The 17,539-nt window shown below is 34.0% G+C and overlaps 1 protein-coding gene across 1 annotated transcript in view; it reads right to left on the reverse strand.

The window, feature by feature from the left end:
* The window catches only part of LOC118186048 (voltage-dependent T-type calcium channel subunit alpha-1G-like), a 283,525-nt gene that overhangs the window by 24,182 nt on the left and 241,804 nt on the right, over positions 1-17,539 (reverse strand). Inside the window, exons 29-31 of the mRNA XM_085816460.1 lie at positions 6,056-6,205; positions 5,121-5,242; positions 378-653 (exon numbers count right to left, since the gene is read on the reverse strand). Coding sequence (XP_085672586.1) covers positions 378-653; positions 5,121-5,242; positions 6,056-6,205 — 548 coding nt within the window. The remainder of the gene's footprint in view (positions 1-377; positions 654-5,120; positions 5,243-6,055; positions 6,206-17,539) is intronic.

Consider the following 17,539-nt stretch of genomic DNA (forward strand, 5'->3'; position numbering starts at 1 on the left):
CACACAGAGTCGGAAGCTGTACTGTGGTGCTTTGCAGTGAAGCTGTCTCCACCGTTATTGCCTGACAGCGTGAAGGCTGTGTCGCTGATTGTTCCAGAGTGTTTATTGTAGATGTTCGACGACTGTAAAAGTGACTTTGGAGCTGTCCTGATTAATATTGGCTAAGAAAGTGTGTTTCGATACTTCATCAAGTAGCGTCGTGATTATTCACTCCAAATCCATACGAACCCCGTACGAACGTAAAGGAAGAAAATAAAGCAACAACTGGTGTCAGAAGAATAGAAAAAGGAAAATCCTAACAATTGGTGTCAGAATAATCAGAAGAATTAAAGGAAAAACGTAACAATATTATAAATAAAAAAGTTCTTTGTATTTACAACAGCAGGCTTGGTTTGCTGCTCCATTTCGGCTTCCTTGATTTGCTGCTGCTCTGCCAATAGTTCACGCTTTAGCTCTGCCTCCATCTCCAGGTCGTCATCCATTTGTTTGTGGCTTTCTTCCAGATGTTTCATGAGTACGGCGACGACAACATTGACGAGCACAAACTGGGCCATTAACACAAAGATTACGAAATATAGAGGAGCGATGATGGGGGAAATGCAACAGTTTTTAATGCAGTCGCTGGAATAATCGCAATTGTCTCGGAGTGTATCCTGCAAGGAGTAGAAAGAAATACAAGGAGTCAAATATGAGTTCTTAAAATTTGAGGTCGATGAAAATCAAATATCACACCTCGGGAACAGTTCGTGAATATTAATAGTGTACATAAAGATTAATTTTAATTAACCAGTTACCTTAGTAATTCAGAAGTCAAACAACAATTAATTCAGAAGTCAAACAACAAAAATCAGCGTTATATTTTCAAATTTTCACAGGACTAGTTTCGATGGTTTTACCGAACCACCATCGTCAGCTGCAAAAGCGAAAATGAACGAGATAGGATATAATGATCAGATAAGATAAGAAAGCCCAGGGGCGTAGCTAGAGGGGGCGAAGGGGGGCATCTGTCCCCGGGCGCAGAATCCAAGAGGCGCCAAACTGATGTTACGGCATTTTAGAATTAAATGTTTTCCATCCTTGGCAAGCAGTAGGGGGCGCGAAATCTTCAGTTGTCCCTGGGCGCTGAAAACCCTAGCTGAGACTCTTGAGAAAGCCTGGACAGAAAATAAGCTAGTGGCGCCATCTGTTGATGAAACCAGAACTAAAACATAATTTCTTTAAAGGCCGAAGGCAAAGTTCTGGTTTCATCAACAGATGGCGCCACTAGCTGTTTTTCTGTCCAGACTTTCTTATCTTATCTGATCATTATATCCTATATGGTTCATTTGCGCTTTTGCAGCTGACGATGGTGGTTCGGTAAAACCATCGAAACTAGTCCTGTGAAAATTTGAAAATATAATGCTGATTTTTGTTGCTTGACTTCTGAATTAGTATATGTTCGGCGTGTTATTGTGTCTTAATTATCAGTTACCTTAGTGTTTGCCCTTCTTAGAATTTCTATTTTCGTCAACTTCCACCAGAATACAAATTAGTTTGAAATACAAATATGCTTCTAATTTCAAAATTTATCTAACGACGCTTACCGACGTAGGCAAGTCGTTAATCTACTCTAGATTCATGCTGTTGCAATTAGCTTGAAGGAAACCTTTTGTTTCCTGCAATTTTTTTCGCAAGAGCTTAGCCAGGTGGGGCCAAGGTTAGGATTATGCTACGCTTATACTGTATACCATGGTGGCATTACTTCGTATTATATTATTCTACCCCCAAGTTAGAGAAATTTTGTTCCTGTTAATTATGTGATTTGCGTAACCGTCAGGTAGACGCATTAATAAATACTTTTACTTCAATTTTACTTTATTCGTGTTACTTCTAGTTGAGGAGTCAGACGGGAGGAAAATTCATCCGACCGTCTTTGGCAGATACTAAGATCTGAGTTGGACTTTAGAAATGATAGCATAATTTTATAAATGGTATAAAGAGGATGCTAAGGTTTCTAAAGCTTTGACCTGCTTTATATTGCAGAATGTCAGTTGTTATCGCATATTGATTACTAGCTACTTTTTGTGAGGATTTATCTGCTTCTTCATTTTCAAGTGTTGCGGCATGCGCTTTAAGCCATTCAATTATTATTTTAGCGTTAGGGTGTTCTGTGGAGATGTTGATCAAATCTCTGAATATTGGAGATTTATGCGTTTTATCTGCTATTGCATTTATACCAGATAGAAAATCTTTTCTAATTTTTACTGCTGGCGGGTTGTTGTTAATGCAATATTCAGAGTATATTGACTTTTATATACTTCAGTGTATATTGGCTTCTTTAATAACTAGTGTTTCTGCTTGGAATACTGTATTTTCATCTTTTCGATGATATTTCTGTATTGTAGGATTTTGATTCCTTTGATAGATAATTATTGCGCATTCGACTCTTCTTTCGTGTTTGGAGACATTTGTGAAAATTTCTGGTAAGAACCTTTTTTCGGTATTTTCCTATAGACGAAATCTTAAGCAGATGTTTAGTTTTTGGATCGATGGATTTCATATACACTCTTAAACAAAAGAAAAAAAAAAAAAAAAAAAAAAAAAAGACGCGCCACCATGCACCAAGAAGATATAAAGCAAATTGGACACAAATTGATAAGCATACAAGTTTCGAGGGAAAATGCAAAATTTTACATTTTGGCTGCCAATGAACGAACGGTTGTCGCTACAACGCATCTGATCTGCACAACTGCAGGATATTTAAGAGGAGAAATTACAATTCCAGGTCATAAATTCTTCACGAATTTCATTCCGTGTACTCTGGTAGACAGTAACTATGCCTCGCATACAGGTGCGCGAACGATATGCGCAGATGTCAGAATTTGAGAGAGGTCGAGTAGTTGAGTTAAAAGAAGCCGGTTGGTCTTATCGGCGAATAGCTCGACATTTGAGCAGGAGCGATGCCACTATTAGACAATGTTGGCAGGAATGTTGTGTGAACCATGGCCGCACACTGCGTTAAGAAGGAAGCGGTAGGCCTAGAGAAACGACAGAACGTGAAGACCGAGCAATCGTCAGAGAGTGGCACTCACAGCCCCAGATGCATCATTATCATCGATTATACGTGCAACTAGTGCTTCAGTGACCGCAAGAACCATTCATAGACGGAACTACCATTGAGCTCTGTACAGCGTCAAGCCCGTTTGCAGTGATGTCGGGTTCATTCGCACTAGAGTGCCACTGAATGGAGTGGAATAGTCTTCAGTGATGAGTCCCGCTTTGAAATGAGTCCCGATGACCAGCGAAGGAGATTCTGGAGACGCCCCGGACAGCGGTGTGATACCAACCTGACTGTCTTCCGGCAGACAGGCCGACAACCAGTAGTAATGGTCTGGGGTGCCATTTCATTTCATTGTAGGACCCCTTTCGTTGTCATCCGTCGCAACCTTACAGCACAGCGGTACGTCGACGAAGTTCTAAGGCCTGTTGTGTTGCCCTTCATAGCACGCCACCCTGGGCTTACATTTCAGCAAGATAAAGCCCGCCCCGACACTGCACATGTTTCTACTGCTTGCCTTAGTGCTTGCCGAACATTACCTTGCCGGATCTCTGTTTGGAGCATTATGGGCAGGGCACTCCGAGGTCGGAATGCTGACGATCTAACAGAGCTTTGAACGATATCCCTCAGGAGGACATCCACAACCACTATCAATCGATGCCAAGCTGAATAACTGCTTGCATAAGGGCCAGAGGTGGACAAACGAGTTACTGACCTTTTTCACTTTGTGAATCTCTACCACTTCAATAAATCATCCAATTTTTCTCAAATGGTAATCATTTGTTTTTCTGTAAATGTGCATCACTTCTACCCACTTTCATCCCATTCGGATAACTCCTTCTTGGTGCGTCGTTTTTTTGTCTAAGAGTGTAGATGTTTCGGTTCTTTATATTCAAAATATATTTGTGTCCTTTCAATCGCGGAATCTTTCCTAAGGTATTACACTGTATTTCGTTGCTTTCTTTTCTACTGTAAAGAATAATGGTGTCTACTGTAATGAATACTGTGAGGACATGCAGAGTTGCGTTTGATGTTGCTCTGTAACACCTGGATATTGCTAAAAGGAATGGCCGTTGGATAATCGGCAACTATGTCGCTTTTCTTGCATTGAGTGGATGAGCCCAGATTGCGTTTCCGTACAAAGCAATATTTTTAAATTATTGTTTTGAACATATGCGTTTTTGCATGTGCGGTCTCATTCAATATTGTAAATACAAGATCCAACTCAACTTCTGGTCTATGCTAATTCCCAAGAATTTAACCTGTTTCAAAATGTTAATGCTTTCTTCATTTATTGCATATTATGGTGTTTTCGTTATTGACTATCTTGATTTATTAAATAATACAGCATATGATTTCTCCGTCGATAAAGTCAATTTTTTTGTTGTTCGCATAGTTTATGAAGGCTCTCAAGGATTTCGTTGACTTTTTTTATCATAATTTTTCTCGTTTACCTATTTATTACAAATGCAGCGACATGTTTTTGTATGCCTGGGACATCCGTAGAACGAGATCCTGAGTGTTTTGAAGAATACGCCGGTTCTCGCTTGTTTTCAATTTCATATTAAAATAGAAATTTAAGAAACGGAAGTCGCAGAATGTGACTATCCAGAAAACGTCCGAGAGTATTTATTCGGATGACGAATAGCTACGAGAACTTAAGATGGGTGATGTGATTTACAAATTGAAACTGTGTAGAAACAATAATATTTAGTTTTTCTAAAACAAGGAAAAAATTATAAATTCCTTTTCTTCCCCAATGGCGGACACTAGCCATTATAAGCGTTGGCCACTGCTAAGACCGAAATGGTAGCCACTTTATTATGGAGGCACCTTATAGGCGGCTACCGTCGCTTTCTATTAAGGGGCGAATAAGTGACATTCAGGCCTTCTCCGGCATTCGAATTCGGGCCTTTCGGTACGGCAGTCAGATACACTAACCATTTTCCCGTCTGGGTGTCAATTATAAACTCCTTGTTTAGCATGTATGAGTTCTATTGACAATGATAAAGCACGAACAGCGACATGGACATAAGATGAGTCACATGAGCACAATATTCGTAAAAGAACTTCGGGAATTTACCTTCATTATTCCATTCCAGTTGTCTCCAGTTGCCACTCTGAAAAGGGTTAAAAATGCCATTCCAAAGTCTTTGAAATGGGCATGTTCTCCTAAACCTTCGCAAGGTAAGTCCTCTGTGCATTCTGAAATAAACGAAGAAATTGAGCATTAAACAATCTGAGGCAGATAACATTTATGCGTTTCAAAAGAAACGTTATATACATATAAGAAATACTCACTAATTGCTATGCGCATTGTATTTTGCAGTGAAATGTGTAAAATTATGCATCTTCTTATAGTTAATTTGATAACTCCTTTACTATGTTTAGTCGGGGGAATTATTTCATTTGGTGATGGAAAATTAGAGAAATTAGCATTTGAACTTCATAGGGGAACCCTGTTTGTAAGTATATATTGTAATCAACTACAATCATATATTCGTATTTGGACATTTAAATGATGCTATATTTTCTTGATATAAACATAAATCATAGCTTTAGTATCATAGCTTTAAGGGCTAAAAAGTTTAAATTTTATGTTGCCATTTGCTTTTAGAGTTTAGATTTTATATTTCTAGGTGCATGTGGAGTTTGGCTTTTAACCCTCTGAGCGGCCAGGGTTTTCGCTAAGAAAGCGCAAATTTCCCAAAACTACTATGAGAACAAATTATTTTTTTGATTTTAATGTAAAAATTGTCCTGGTATTTCCTACCTAGATTTGTTTTCTTTTGATATATTGCCTTAATTCTTTGACATATTTTAATATGCACGTATATAGACGTTCTTACAGATATCACAACAAATATTCTAAGCCGTATTTATACGGCCTTGCCGCTTAGAGGATTTTAAACACCCAACTCCGATTTTATATTTGACGTGAGATGATTGTTAAAAGCTAAAATAACATAAAAAGCCCCTATTTATGAATGCGGATACAGTGTTGTTATAAATCCTTACCTAGTCTTCCAAACAGCTCAACTCCGAGTGCAGCAAAGATGAAAAACAGTAAGAAAAATAGAAGTCCCAAGTTTCCAACTTGAGGCAGAGCTTGCATTACAGTGTCTAACAATGCCCGAATACCTTTAGCCATCTTGAGTAATTTCAGAACTGAAAATAAAAGAGAAATTAATACAACATGAGCTAAACAAATTTTTAAGGAAAGATATATGTTACAACTTGATACTTCCAGCGAAGAAAACATGCTTTGTCATCATTTCGATTGCCATAAAATTTTTCTAATCGCAAGGAAAATATCTCTTAGAGATTACTTACTTATTTCAGTAAATAAAGAACGAAATAGAATAACATTCTTTTAAAACTTTTTATTGACTATTTTGAAAACAAGAAGAGTGTTGTAAGAGATAACAATGTATTTTATTTAGAGATGTCTAATTGGCAAAACTGTCATATGTATATTTCTGAAAGAAACATTTTGACGCATACTGCCCTATAACGGAAAAGGGCACATTTGGGATGTGGGTGTAAATATAACATTTAAATGTAAGATGAAGAATGTGAAATTAATTTTGAATATACGACCTATTAGTTGAATTATGTATTAATCTATTAAATATTTTTTTTTTCACATAAACAAATCTTTAAAACTTTTTCCTTAAAAAGTTTGAACATAAATCTATACTGCTTTATTTTGGACAACGGCCACGTGCTGTTGAGAATAGAAGGATCCATTTGCTATTAAAATCAATGGAACAGTTTTAGAAATCTATACATATTATGAATAAAAATTGCCTATGCTTATAATTTTGTTAGTCTATGCTTATAATTTATTTTTGTTTATTGAATTAAATACCGTACACGAAAAATATTTATATTATAGTTTATAGAATGCTATCTAATATTCTGGTCAAAATGCTAAACGTACAAATATCAATGACTTGAATCATTATTATTAGTATCAAAATTACAGCAACATTTCTACAAAATAGAGATAGCAGCAATTCCAATATTGGCACATGGCAATGATTTTTAAAATCCTACAGTCTAGCTGAGTTTGAACCCAATACCTCCTGGTCCACCTGATCAAGTTGCTATTATCAGAAGGTGCAATAGGTATTGAACAGTATTTACAGGTTACAGGTTTACTGGTTTTGTAGCTTCTTATAAGTGTTTTCAGAACCATAAGTTTGGTACTTCTATTATAATTCTGTCACTGAAATATTTTTACAGGCATGCCTACCTAACGTTATTTTACTCAAAGCAATTTCTTTGCTCTTAACAAATAACTAATAAAAAACTAAAATACAGTGGCGTAACAGCCCTAACGGGCCAATGCTTGCAGTGCCTTTAAATCTGCTTTCTTGACCGTGGGCCCCGGGGTGCGTAAGCATATGCCCTGAACAATTGATCAGCTTGTCAATGGACCCCCAGTGTTTAGTCCCCAAGCAAACTTGGTACTCATTTTACCGACCCAAAGGAGGGAAATCAAGGAATGAAAGGCTAAGTCGACCTCTCCCAGCCTGTGATCGACCCCCGGACCTGTGGTGCTGCTGCGCGATGCGCTAGCCACTGCGCCACAGGCCCCCTTAACAAGTAACTGCCCTATCTAAATGTAACATGACATTAACATGGAGAGCAATCAAACTCTTGACGAGAATAGCCACGAATGTACAGGGTTAATTAATCATGCAAAGGAAATAAGAGCAATATGTGAGTAGTATTGGCCCCACTGCGGCGGCGGAAGTGACGTCAGAGGTCACGTGACCGGAAGTGCCGCCATTTTGTTGAGTAGATTTGAGTTGTTTCGAAGTGAAAGTAGAAGTGTTTTTTTAAAGTGGAAGTAGAAGTGCATGGAGATTTTTAGGATTTAGGTATTTTGGATGGCAACGAGGATTTGGGGGGAAAGTTTCGTTTTGATTTTGTGGCAACGACGATTTTACCTTGAACCACGTGTTTGGGGAAATATCCCTTTTTAATTATTTAAATCTAACAATTGAATATTAATTTATTTTTAATCTAACGATTGAATATCTAACGATTTAATATCTATTTATTTTTAATCTAACAATTGAATATTAATTTATTTTTAATCTAACGATTGAATATTAATTTATTTTTACTCTAACGATTGAATATCTAACGATTGAATATTAATTTATTTTTAATGGTTTGATAATAGTTTAATTACCGTAATTGCTTAATTATAAAAATATGTTTTATCATTCTTCTATCTGCCGCCATTTTTTAATCACACGGTCTTTGTCCGCCATTTCGAATGATTCACTTCATCTGCCATTTTGTTTTCTCCTCGTATTCCGTATTGTACAGTAACTCATGCTTGATTTTATTTTTAATGGAAGAATTATTTTTCATTTACGTTTAAAGGGGGATAATTTTTAAAATCTATTTATTTCTTAAATATATGTTACTACTGGCTCCATCTAGTGTACAAAATGTTTAATAAAAGATAACATGATCTTAAAAAAAATGAAGAGGTAATAAATTTTTCTCAGATTCGAACTCGCTATCTTAAGGATTCATAAAAAAAAAAAAATAAAAAAAAAAAAAAAAAAAGAGACTGAGGGGAACCGTATGAAAATTCCTTAAGCGATACCCCACAATCTCTTGGTTGAAAATTCTGTTAATTATGTCCATAAGGTTTTTACGTGTATCGCCATGATGATTTTCTGAATCCGCCATTTTGAAAAAAGCAGTGGAAAAGGAACACGACATCACACTGAAGAATGCAATTTTTAAGTTCTTTGTGACAGAATTCTTTCTTAGGGCTAACAATACATGCTGACCTTGGACATTTTGCTTTGACATAGTTTCGTCAAGGCCGTAAGCGACCAAGTTGAGGCTTGGAGAGATAGTTTTGTCCTTGTTGAAAAATATCGTTTTAAACTAACTGCTGGTGATTGGCAACAGTTGCAGTTCATTATTTAGGATCGAATAATGGCAACATGATATTTTGCATGTATAAATGCTAAGGCTCCTATAAACCTTAATAGAGGAACCTTAATAAATGCAGCAGCGACTGCAACAGCGTGTTCATAGATTTTGAGAGTACTTTTTTTGCGTGAGTAGGAAATTTTGTACCAATAATGGCTAAACGATCGTTTGATGAAGTAAGTGGAATTTTTTATGCACTTGTATTTTTAATTTATTAATCAATTTAATTCCTAATTAATAAACAGAGTAATTCCTTTTTTTTGCGCAGTTTAAAATAAATCAAGATTCTATTGATTATGAAGATTACTTGAGCGATAGCGAGGTAAATTTAAAATAATATTTTATTTAAAAAAGTATTAAGTTAGAAATGCATTTATGATGTTTTAAGTGAATACAATGATATTTCTGCATTTAGTTGTTGAGTGAAACGTCTCAGGAATTTATTGAAAATCCTCTTGATGGCATGGAAAACTGTTTGTCTGATTTAGAAAATGAGGTTAGTTTTATGATCATTAAAATGGTAGATAATGTACATTGTTTGGATAAAGATATTTTACAATCATGAGTATACTTTTTTTTTTTTTTTTTTTTTTTTGTAAGATACCATGCGTTTAACACGTGGTGTCCATACAAAAATCTGTTTAATTCATTTACGATACTGCGTGTTCAGCACGTGGGAGTCATTAGAAAATATGTTTAAGTTATTAATTTACGATATTATGTATTCAGCACGAATTAAAATTTGTTTAATTAATATATAATTTGAATTTAGAGCTAAATCTAGTCAAGGTTTTTTTCTTAAACCTTATTTATACCGTATGATGTGTTGTGGTTAATGAAAAGGAGATAATTTTTTCGTTTGATAATCTGGGATGCCTGTTTAACAATATGGTTAACAAATTTTTTTTTCATCATTTGCGTGCTTATTTTTTAGTTATGTTATAAGAAATGCCGGACTGATGTGGATGTAGCAGGCCCATCAGGCGTTAATGTTTTTCATGGAAAAGAAGATGAAATGATTGATTCACGTTTTTCCGATGACGAAATAGTAAGTTTACTCTTTAAAGCAAGAAAGGATTTCGTTAATATCCTTAAATTAGTTCAAATAATTTTGTTAAAGATTTCGTAATGAGTTCTAAGAATCTACTTGCTGATATTTTTTTTTTTTTTTTTTAGTTAGGTGAATCGACCCAGTTCTTTCTAGAAAATACATTAGCTCCCTATCCTAATCAAAGTGGATTGGGTTTGGAGGTAATTATCACCTTTTCTCAAGTAGTTATTTTTTTTCCTAAAATATATTATAGAGATTTTCGACACATGATACTTTTTTTTCAAACTTACTTTATTCAAATTAGGATATTTCAAATGATTTTGCTGTAGAAGATACACTAAATGCAGGAAATAATATGGCTGAAGATTCTTCAAGGAACGCTTCAGTAAGTCTGTTCTCACTAACTTTTCTTCTAGTATGTTTAATTTCCATCGCAAATAAAAAAACCAATGAAATGCTGCAGAAAATGCATACTGAATGTAAATTTTATCCTTAGTTAAACCTGCCGTATATTTTGACGGAAGCAAGAAGAAAAACGAGCTTTAATGCTACAGAGGTCACTTACCAAGCTAGGATAAATCATTCACAACTTCCAGAACCCTTAAACCACGGGTTGTTGAGAGAAGAAATGATTTTTTTGGAAGCTTTACTAAGCGCAGTAATACAAGAAGCGGCACAAAACTTAAATAATGATGATTTAATTAGGTAAATCCATTACTTATATCGCAATGAGAAATAAATTTGATCTTCTTTTTAGTATGTTTATTATTATTATTATTATTATTATTATTATTATTTGGTAGAATTTGCATGCACAGCGATTATTTGGACCGACCCATTTCAACATGCTTGGTTCCCGTCAGAGACTTGACAGTTGAATTAATTTTATCCTCCATAATGAAAGTGTTACAGGTAAAAATTTACCTTAACTAAATAATTATATTCTTTATTAAATTAGTTACTTTAGTAAATACTAATATTGCTTTATTTTTGCACTGAAGGATCTAAGAAATTATTATTTTTAAATTAAGATTTATTTTATTATTTGCATGCTAACTTTTCAGAGTAAAGACCATATACCTATAGATGATCCATCTTTAAAATTTGATGTAATTACGATAAGAAATCCTAGAGGTGGTGCCCATCATAAGCTGGTTAATGTTAATACTGATGGATTAAAGAAAATCAGTATAATATCTATACCTTCAACAGATGAGAACTTGTGTTGCGCGAGAGCAATAATTGTTGGTAAAGCAAAATTAGAAAATCATCCCCAGTTTAAATCGATTCGGGATGGCCGAAGAGCCTTACAACGAAATATGGCACTGAAACTACATGCTGAGTGTGGAGTAAATTTAGGACCATGTGGTTTCGAAGAAATTAGGAAATTTGAAGATTATCTTGACATACAAGTACATGTGGTTTCTGCAGATGAGTTTAACAAGGTAAGTGTTCGTTTATGTTAATTAATCTGCCATTCATTTTCATTAATTAAATTTCGATATTCTAATGAACTCTAATGAATCTTACCTACACGAATTTTTTTTTTATTTTTTTTTATTTTTTTTAGGTTATCTATCGAGGGCCATTGCGTTCTGCAAAAATATTTTTGTATTTGCATGACGGACATTTCGATTTGATAACCTCAATGAAGGCTTTCCATGGTAGAAAATTCTGCTGTGAGATATGCGATAAAGCATACGATCACGTTCAAAGGCATAAGTGCGTATGGTATTGTAACGTTTGTTTCAGTAGAGAATGTGAGAGTACTATTCAAGAAAGACTTTGTAATGAGTGCAATCGGATTTGTCGCTCTGAGGAATGTTTTATCAGGCATAAAAACAGTAATGATAACGGAGAAAGTTTCTGTAGTAAATTTTATGAATGCAAATCTTGCTATAAGTTTCTAGTTACAAAAGAGAGACCTATCAATCTACATAAATGCTTCGAACAATATTGTACCATTTGCAAAAATTACTTTTCAGATGAACATCAATGTTTTCTTCGTAATATTCCTGAAGGAAAGCATAGCAATAATTATATTTTTTTCGATTTTGAGACGCAGCAAAATACAGGGGAACACCAAGTAAATTTTGCAGTTGCCCAGTACACAGATGGACAGGAATTCATTTTCACAGGCAACAACGCCCTCGAAAAATTTTGTACATTTTTGTTTAAGAAAGAACATAAATCATTCACAGCGATAGCCCATAATTTGAAAGGTTTCGATGGACAGTTTATATTAGGATACTTGCTGAAAAATGGTCATCAACCAAAAATTGTACCAAACGGGTCCAAATTAATGAAAATCTGCCTGCCATCATTAGATATACGTTTAATAGATAGTTTCAACTTTTTACCTCTACCCTTAAGCAAATTTCCGAAAACATTTGGTTTTGAGGAACTCACCAAAGGTTACTTTCCACATCTATTCAATATTCCTGAAAACGAATTTTATAGAGGTCCATTACCTGATGCCAAGTATTATAGCCCGGATACAATGACTGTTGAAGGCCGGCGGGAATTTCTGTCGTGGTACAAAAGCAGGAAAGAATACTTTTTCGACTTTCGGGAAGAAATTTGCAAGTATTGCAAGTAAGTAAACTTTACAGTGTATAATATTTTTATTTTATTTTTATTTATTTACTTATTTTTAGACTTCTTTATCTATTTCTACATTTTTAGAATATTCTTTTTTTTATAGATCTGATGTAGACATTTTGAGACGGTGTTGTCTCAGTTTTAGAGAGGAATTTATTTCTGCAACAAAGATCGATCCCTTTCAGTACACTACAATAGCTTCAGCTTGTATGGCTACTTACAGATCACAATATATACCTCCACAGACAATTGGACTGGTGCCAGTTCATGGTTATGTAAATCGTACAAATCACAGCATATCAGGAATTCAGTGGATAGATTTTATTGCTTTAAAGGAAAAAATTCAGATCAGACATGCTCGAAATGGTTTTGGCGAGCAAAAGATTGCAAACATTTCTGTGGACGGCTTCTGTGAAACCAATAATACTGTCTATCAGTTTTACGGTAAATATCTTTAAAATGCTTTTCATTTTTTCAGTTATTTTCTAATTTTTAAGATACCTCGATTTAGACTGTAAAAAACTGATTTTATTTTAAGGATGTTATTGGCATGGATGTAAAAGCTGTTATCCTCAGCAAGATGTCAGAAATGCTGTAAAGGGGTGTTTCATGTGGGAACTTTCTGTCAGCACAAAGAGAACATCGAAAATCATTCAACGCATGGGATATAACTTGGTAACCATTTGGGAGCATGAATTTAATACCATGAAGAAAAATGATGAGGAGCTGAGGAATTTTTTGAAAGATCATAGTTTAGTAGAGAGGTTAAATCCAAGAGACTCATTTTTCGGAGGGAGAACGAATGCTGTAAAGCTAATGCACGAAGGAAAAATTAAGTACATAGACTTCACAAGTTTATATCCGTGGGTTAACAAGTGTTGCAGGTATCTGTTTTTTTTTCCTTTAATTGTTAGAGCGATTCATGTAATTAAAACATTCATTTATTATAAAAGATGTGATTATGAATGCATGTATATATATATATGTACATAGTGTATTTATTAATCCTCAGGTATCCAATTAAAAATCCTGATATCATAACGGAAAATTTTCAAGATGTATCAGAATATTTTGGTATAGTAAAATGCACAGTACAGCCTCCCAAAAAATTATATTTTCCTGTTTTACCTTATCGGTATGTATTGATCATTATCCTGCCTTTAATCAGAATTTCAAAACTGTGTCCTTGTACGTGTGTTATAACAAATTTACGTTTTTTTAAATTTAATTTACCTCTTTTATAGTGCCCGAAATAAACTGATGTTTCCGCTTTGTAAGTCTTGTGCAGAATCTTTGCAGCAAGAAAAGTGCATGCATACAGATGAAGAAAGAATGCTGACAGGAACATGGGTTTCCCTTGAAGTTCAGAAAGCCGTGGAAAAGGGATATAAAATTATTAAAATACATGAGGTGTGTATATGGGGGTTTTGTTTTGCTGATTTGTTGAGAGAATGATTTTTGACTGGGTTGTTTACATTTTTTTTTTTTTTTTTTTTTTTTTTTTTACTAACAGGTTTATCATTTTAAAGAGAGTATGACTGGATTATTTGCTCCGTATATTGACAGTTTTATGAAATTAAAACAAGAGTCAAGTGGTTGGCCAAAAGACTGTATAACTTCTGATGCTAAAAAGAGATATATTTCTCAATACTTGGAACATGAAGGTATTTTGCTGGATGAAAATTCTATAAGCTATAATCCAGGGCGACGACAAGTAGCAAAACTTTGTTTAAACAGGTAAAGCAAAAAAAAGTACAAAGAATTTTTGTTGTTGTTCCTGTTGCTACATAAACTAGATGTTTATAAAATGTTTTTTAAAATTTTAACAATTTATTTTAAGCTTCTGGGGAAGATGGGGTATGATGGAAAATAAAACTCAAATACGTTACGTGACAGATCTGGCAGATTTTAACAAACTCTTAACGGATAGTACTATAGAGGTAAATTTTTTATTGAATTATATTATACTTTAGTTTTTGAAAATGCATGATATTAAAAGGATAAAATACACTATTCAATCTTTGTTTTAGGTTAAGGATGTATATTTACCGACGGAAAAAGTGGCAGCAGTTCATTATGCTTACAAATCTGAATTTGCTCCTCAGACGGATAAAACAAATATATTTATAGCTACATTGACTACAGCCCATGCACGTTTGAAGCTTTACTCAGAATTAGAAAAATTAGACAAAAATGTCTTGTACTTCGATACAGACAGGTATAATATTAGAGTTAAAATCCCTATTTCCTGTATTATTATTATTATTATTGTTATGCAAATATTTGTTTATATAGGATAAAAAAACGCTTATACTTTTTTTTATATTCCTTTCAGTATTATTTATGAATCCAATGGCAAGAATGACCCACCTTTAGGTCCTTATTTGGGAGATTTTACTGATGAATTAGACGGCAAATATATAACGTCTTTCATTTCTGGTTAGTATAAGTTCACTCTGGTTAAAGCTAAATTATCAATGTATACATTCGAGAAAATTGTAATGCATGCAACATTATTTTATTCACGGCTCTTACGGTTTTTCAGGTGGTGCAAAAAATTATGCATATACATCTTCAGATGGTTTAACAGCTTGTAAAATTAGAGGATTTACTTTAAACTACAAAGCTTCAAGCAAATTGAATTACGAAGCGATGAAGGCTTTAATTTTGAACAAAGACTTCGATACATCCATCAAAGTTGAAACGACAAATAAAATATGCCGAAATGCTAAGACAAGGAAGGTCTATAACAAGAAAGAAGAAAAAAAATATCGTTTAGTATACGATAAAAGGGTGATATTACCAGATTTTACGACGCTACCGTTCGGCTACTGATGATTCTATCCAGTGAAGCATTCAAAAGTTAAATTTTATCGATGATGATATTTTACATTTACTTTGGGTAATGTAGTATTCTGAGATAAAATATAAATATATATAAAGTATTTTACAGGTAAGGAAAATTCGACAACTTATAGTTAAATGAACATTTTTATTTAGTACTTAAACCATGGCTGTTTTCTTGCGTACATGCTTTGTTTGATTCTAGAAACAATTAAGGATTTCTTTTCTCTTAACAATTTTTCGTTATGCCCAAATGCATCAGGCATTTCCTTCAAAACAGATCGAAATAAATTTCGCCCTATAGGCCCTTTTTTCCTATTCCGCAATAAATCGTTAATTAAATGAACAATATTGGATCTAGGAATTGTTTCCCCTTTATACAGAATTTCACCTTTAGAAGTCCACGACAAAATATTTTGTTTATTTTTTAAAAAGGAGTAAATGTCCTTGGCTATATGCTTCTTTTTCACTGGAACAACAGCTAGGATATTCTTTTCGATGACGTCTTCTTCTTTTTCTTTCTCTGCTTCGGTTTCAGGCTTAACAGAATTATCTGCTTCAATCATGTTTTCTGACTCCGGCATTGCCTTCACAGAAACATCTTTCTCCGGGTGAGGAACATGAACAAATTTTTGAAGTGCTTGTGAATATAACATTGCTTTATCACTTTCGTTCAAATTCTTATTTCTTAATATAGAGTACATTTGTTTATCTATTTCTGATAAATACTCTTCTGTCATGTTTTCTAACCGATCTTCCGGTATAAGGCGATATTTTTTACTGTACTCCATTAATAATAGAACTGATCACAGATATAGCTGCAGGTAAGAGAAAACTCAGAAAACCATCACCTCGTTGAACGAGCAATTCTCGTTTTTTGTACAAAGGTATTTTACGGTTCGCTAACTTACGTATACTTCTCTTAAAAGGAGTGAGTTTATTTTTCAGAGTTTTAGATACTGGTATATTACCCCGAATTAAATTGAGTGCACACTCACACAAAGATTTGATGATACTATTTGGAACTTTTTGAAGTAGAAATCTTTTTGATTTACTCTTTGCTAATGTTTTCAGTTGCTTTATTAAATACTGCTCGCATTCTGACATTTTTAGTATTCAATGAAGCTACGAAATGAATTCTGTAGTATTTATAGGATTCCAAATCCAATATTTTATCCTTTATTTCTTTTCATATAAACGTGGAATAATAAGCGGATTTTTCATTTTATAATAAAGTAAGAAAAAAGATAATGCATTCTAAAATTTGAGTTTTGTATCAGATTTCCGCTAAGCGTTTTCTTATCGCGGTAAATACACGTAATGTTTGTCTTCCGGAAATATTCCTGTTCGTAAACGTAAACTCTCTTCTGTGTCAGGTTTCAAATCAATCAACAGATAGCTGTAAGGTTTAAAAGTTGCATCCTGAAACACTTCTTGAAAAAATTTATTTCTTGTTGGGTAAAGTTGTCTACCCAAGTGCATGATCTGAGACTTATCTCGCGGATTTTTAAATAAGACCATATAATGGCAATTAAGAGAAATTTCTCTCATTTCTTTACCTTTGTGAAATAAGTTTTGAACGATGAAAATGATGCTTAAATTTTTATGGTGGCTTCCTTTGGTAAATAGTTTTGTTAATTTTGATTCATTGCCCAGTTCGGACATTAAATCATCGATCACGATTAAAGCATTTGTAATGTTATTCATATGAGAAGGAAATCCTTCGTGAAACTGTACGTCGCGCATTTGGGTATACAATGGCTGATATGCTCCGTAGCACCACACTGTTTTAGTAGGAACAGGATCTATGCTTTTATGTTCAATCATTTTTTTAACAAATATTGTTTTTCCTGAAGATGTAGGACCTGCCACTATCATTGTAAAAGGATGTTTTAACTTAGGAAACTCCATCGTAAGTGAACTTTTCTGTATTTAAGTTAAATATTTATAGTTCTTCCGTACCCCCTCCCTCCCTCAAAAATTACATAGTTTAAAAAAATGACCTAGATTAAAAAAGAAGCATAATAAATTATTAT

Source organism: Stegodyphus dumicola, chromosome 5 (genome assembly GCF_044657685.1).
Source record: "Stegodyphus dumicola isolate Sdum_Otavi_A_Nest chromosome 5, ASM4465768v1".
NCBI classification, from domain to species: Eukaryota; Metazoa; Arthropoda; class Arachnida; order Araneae; family Eresidae; genus Stegodyphus; species Stegodyphus dumicola.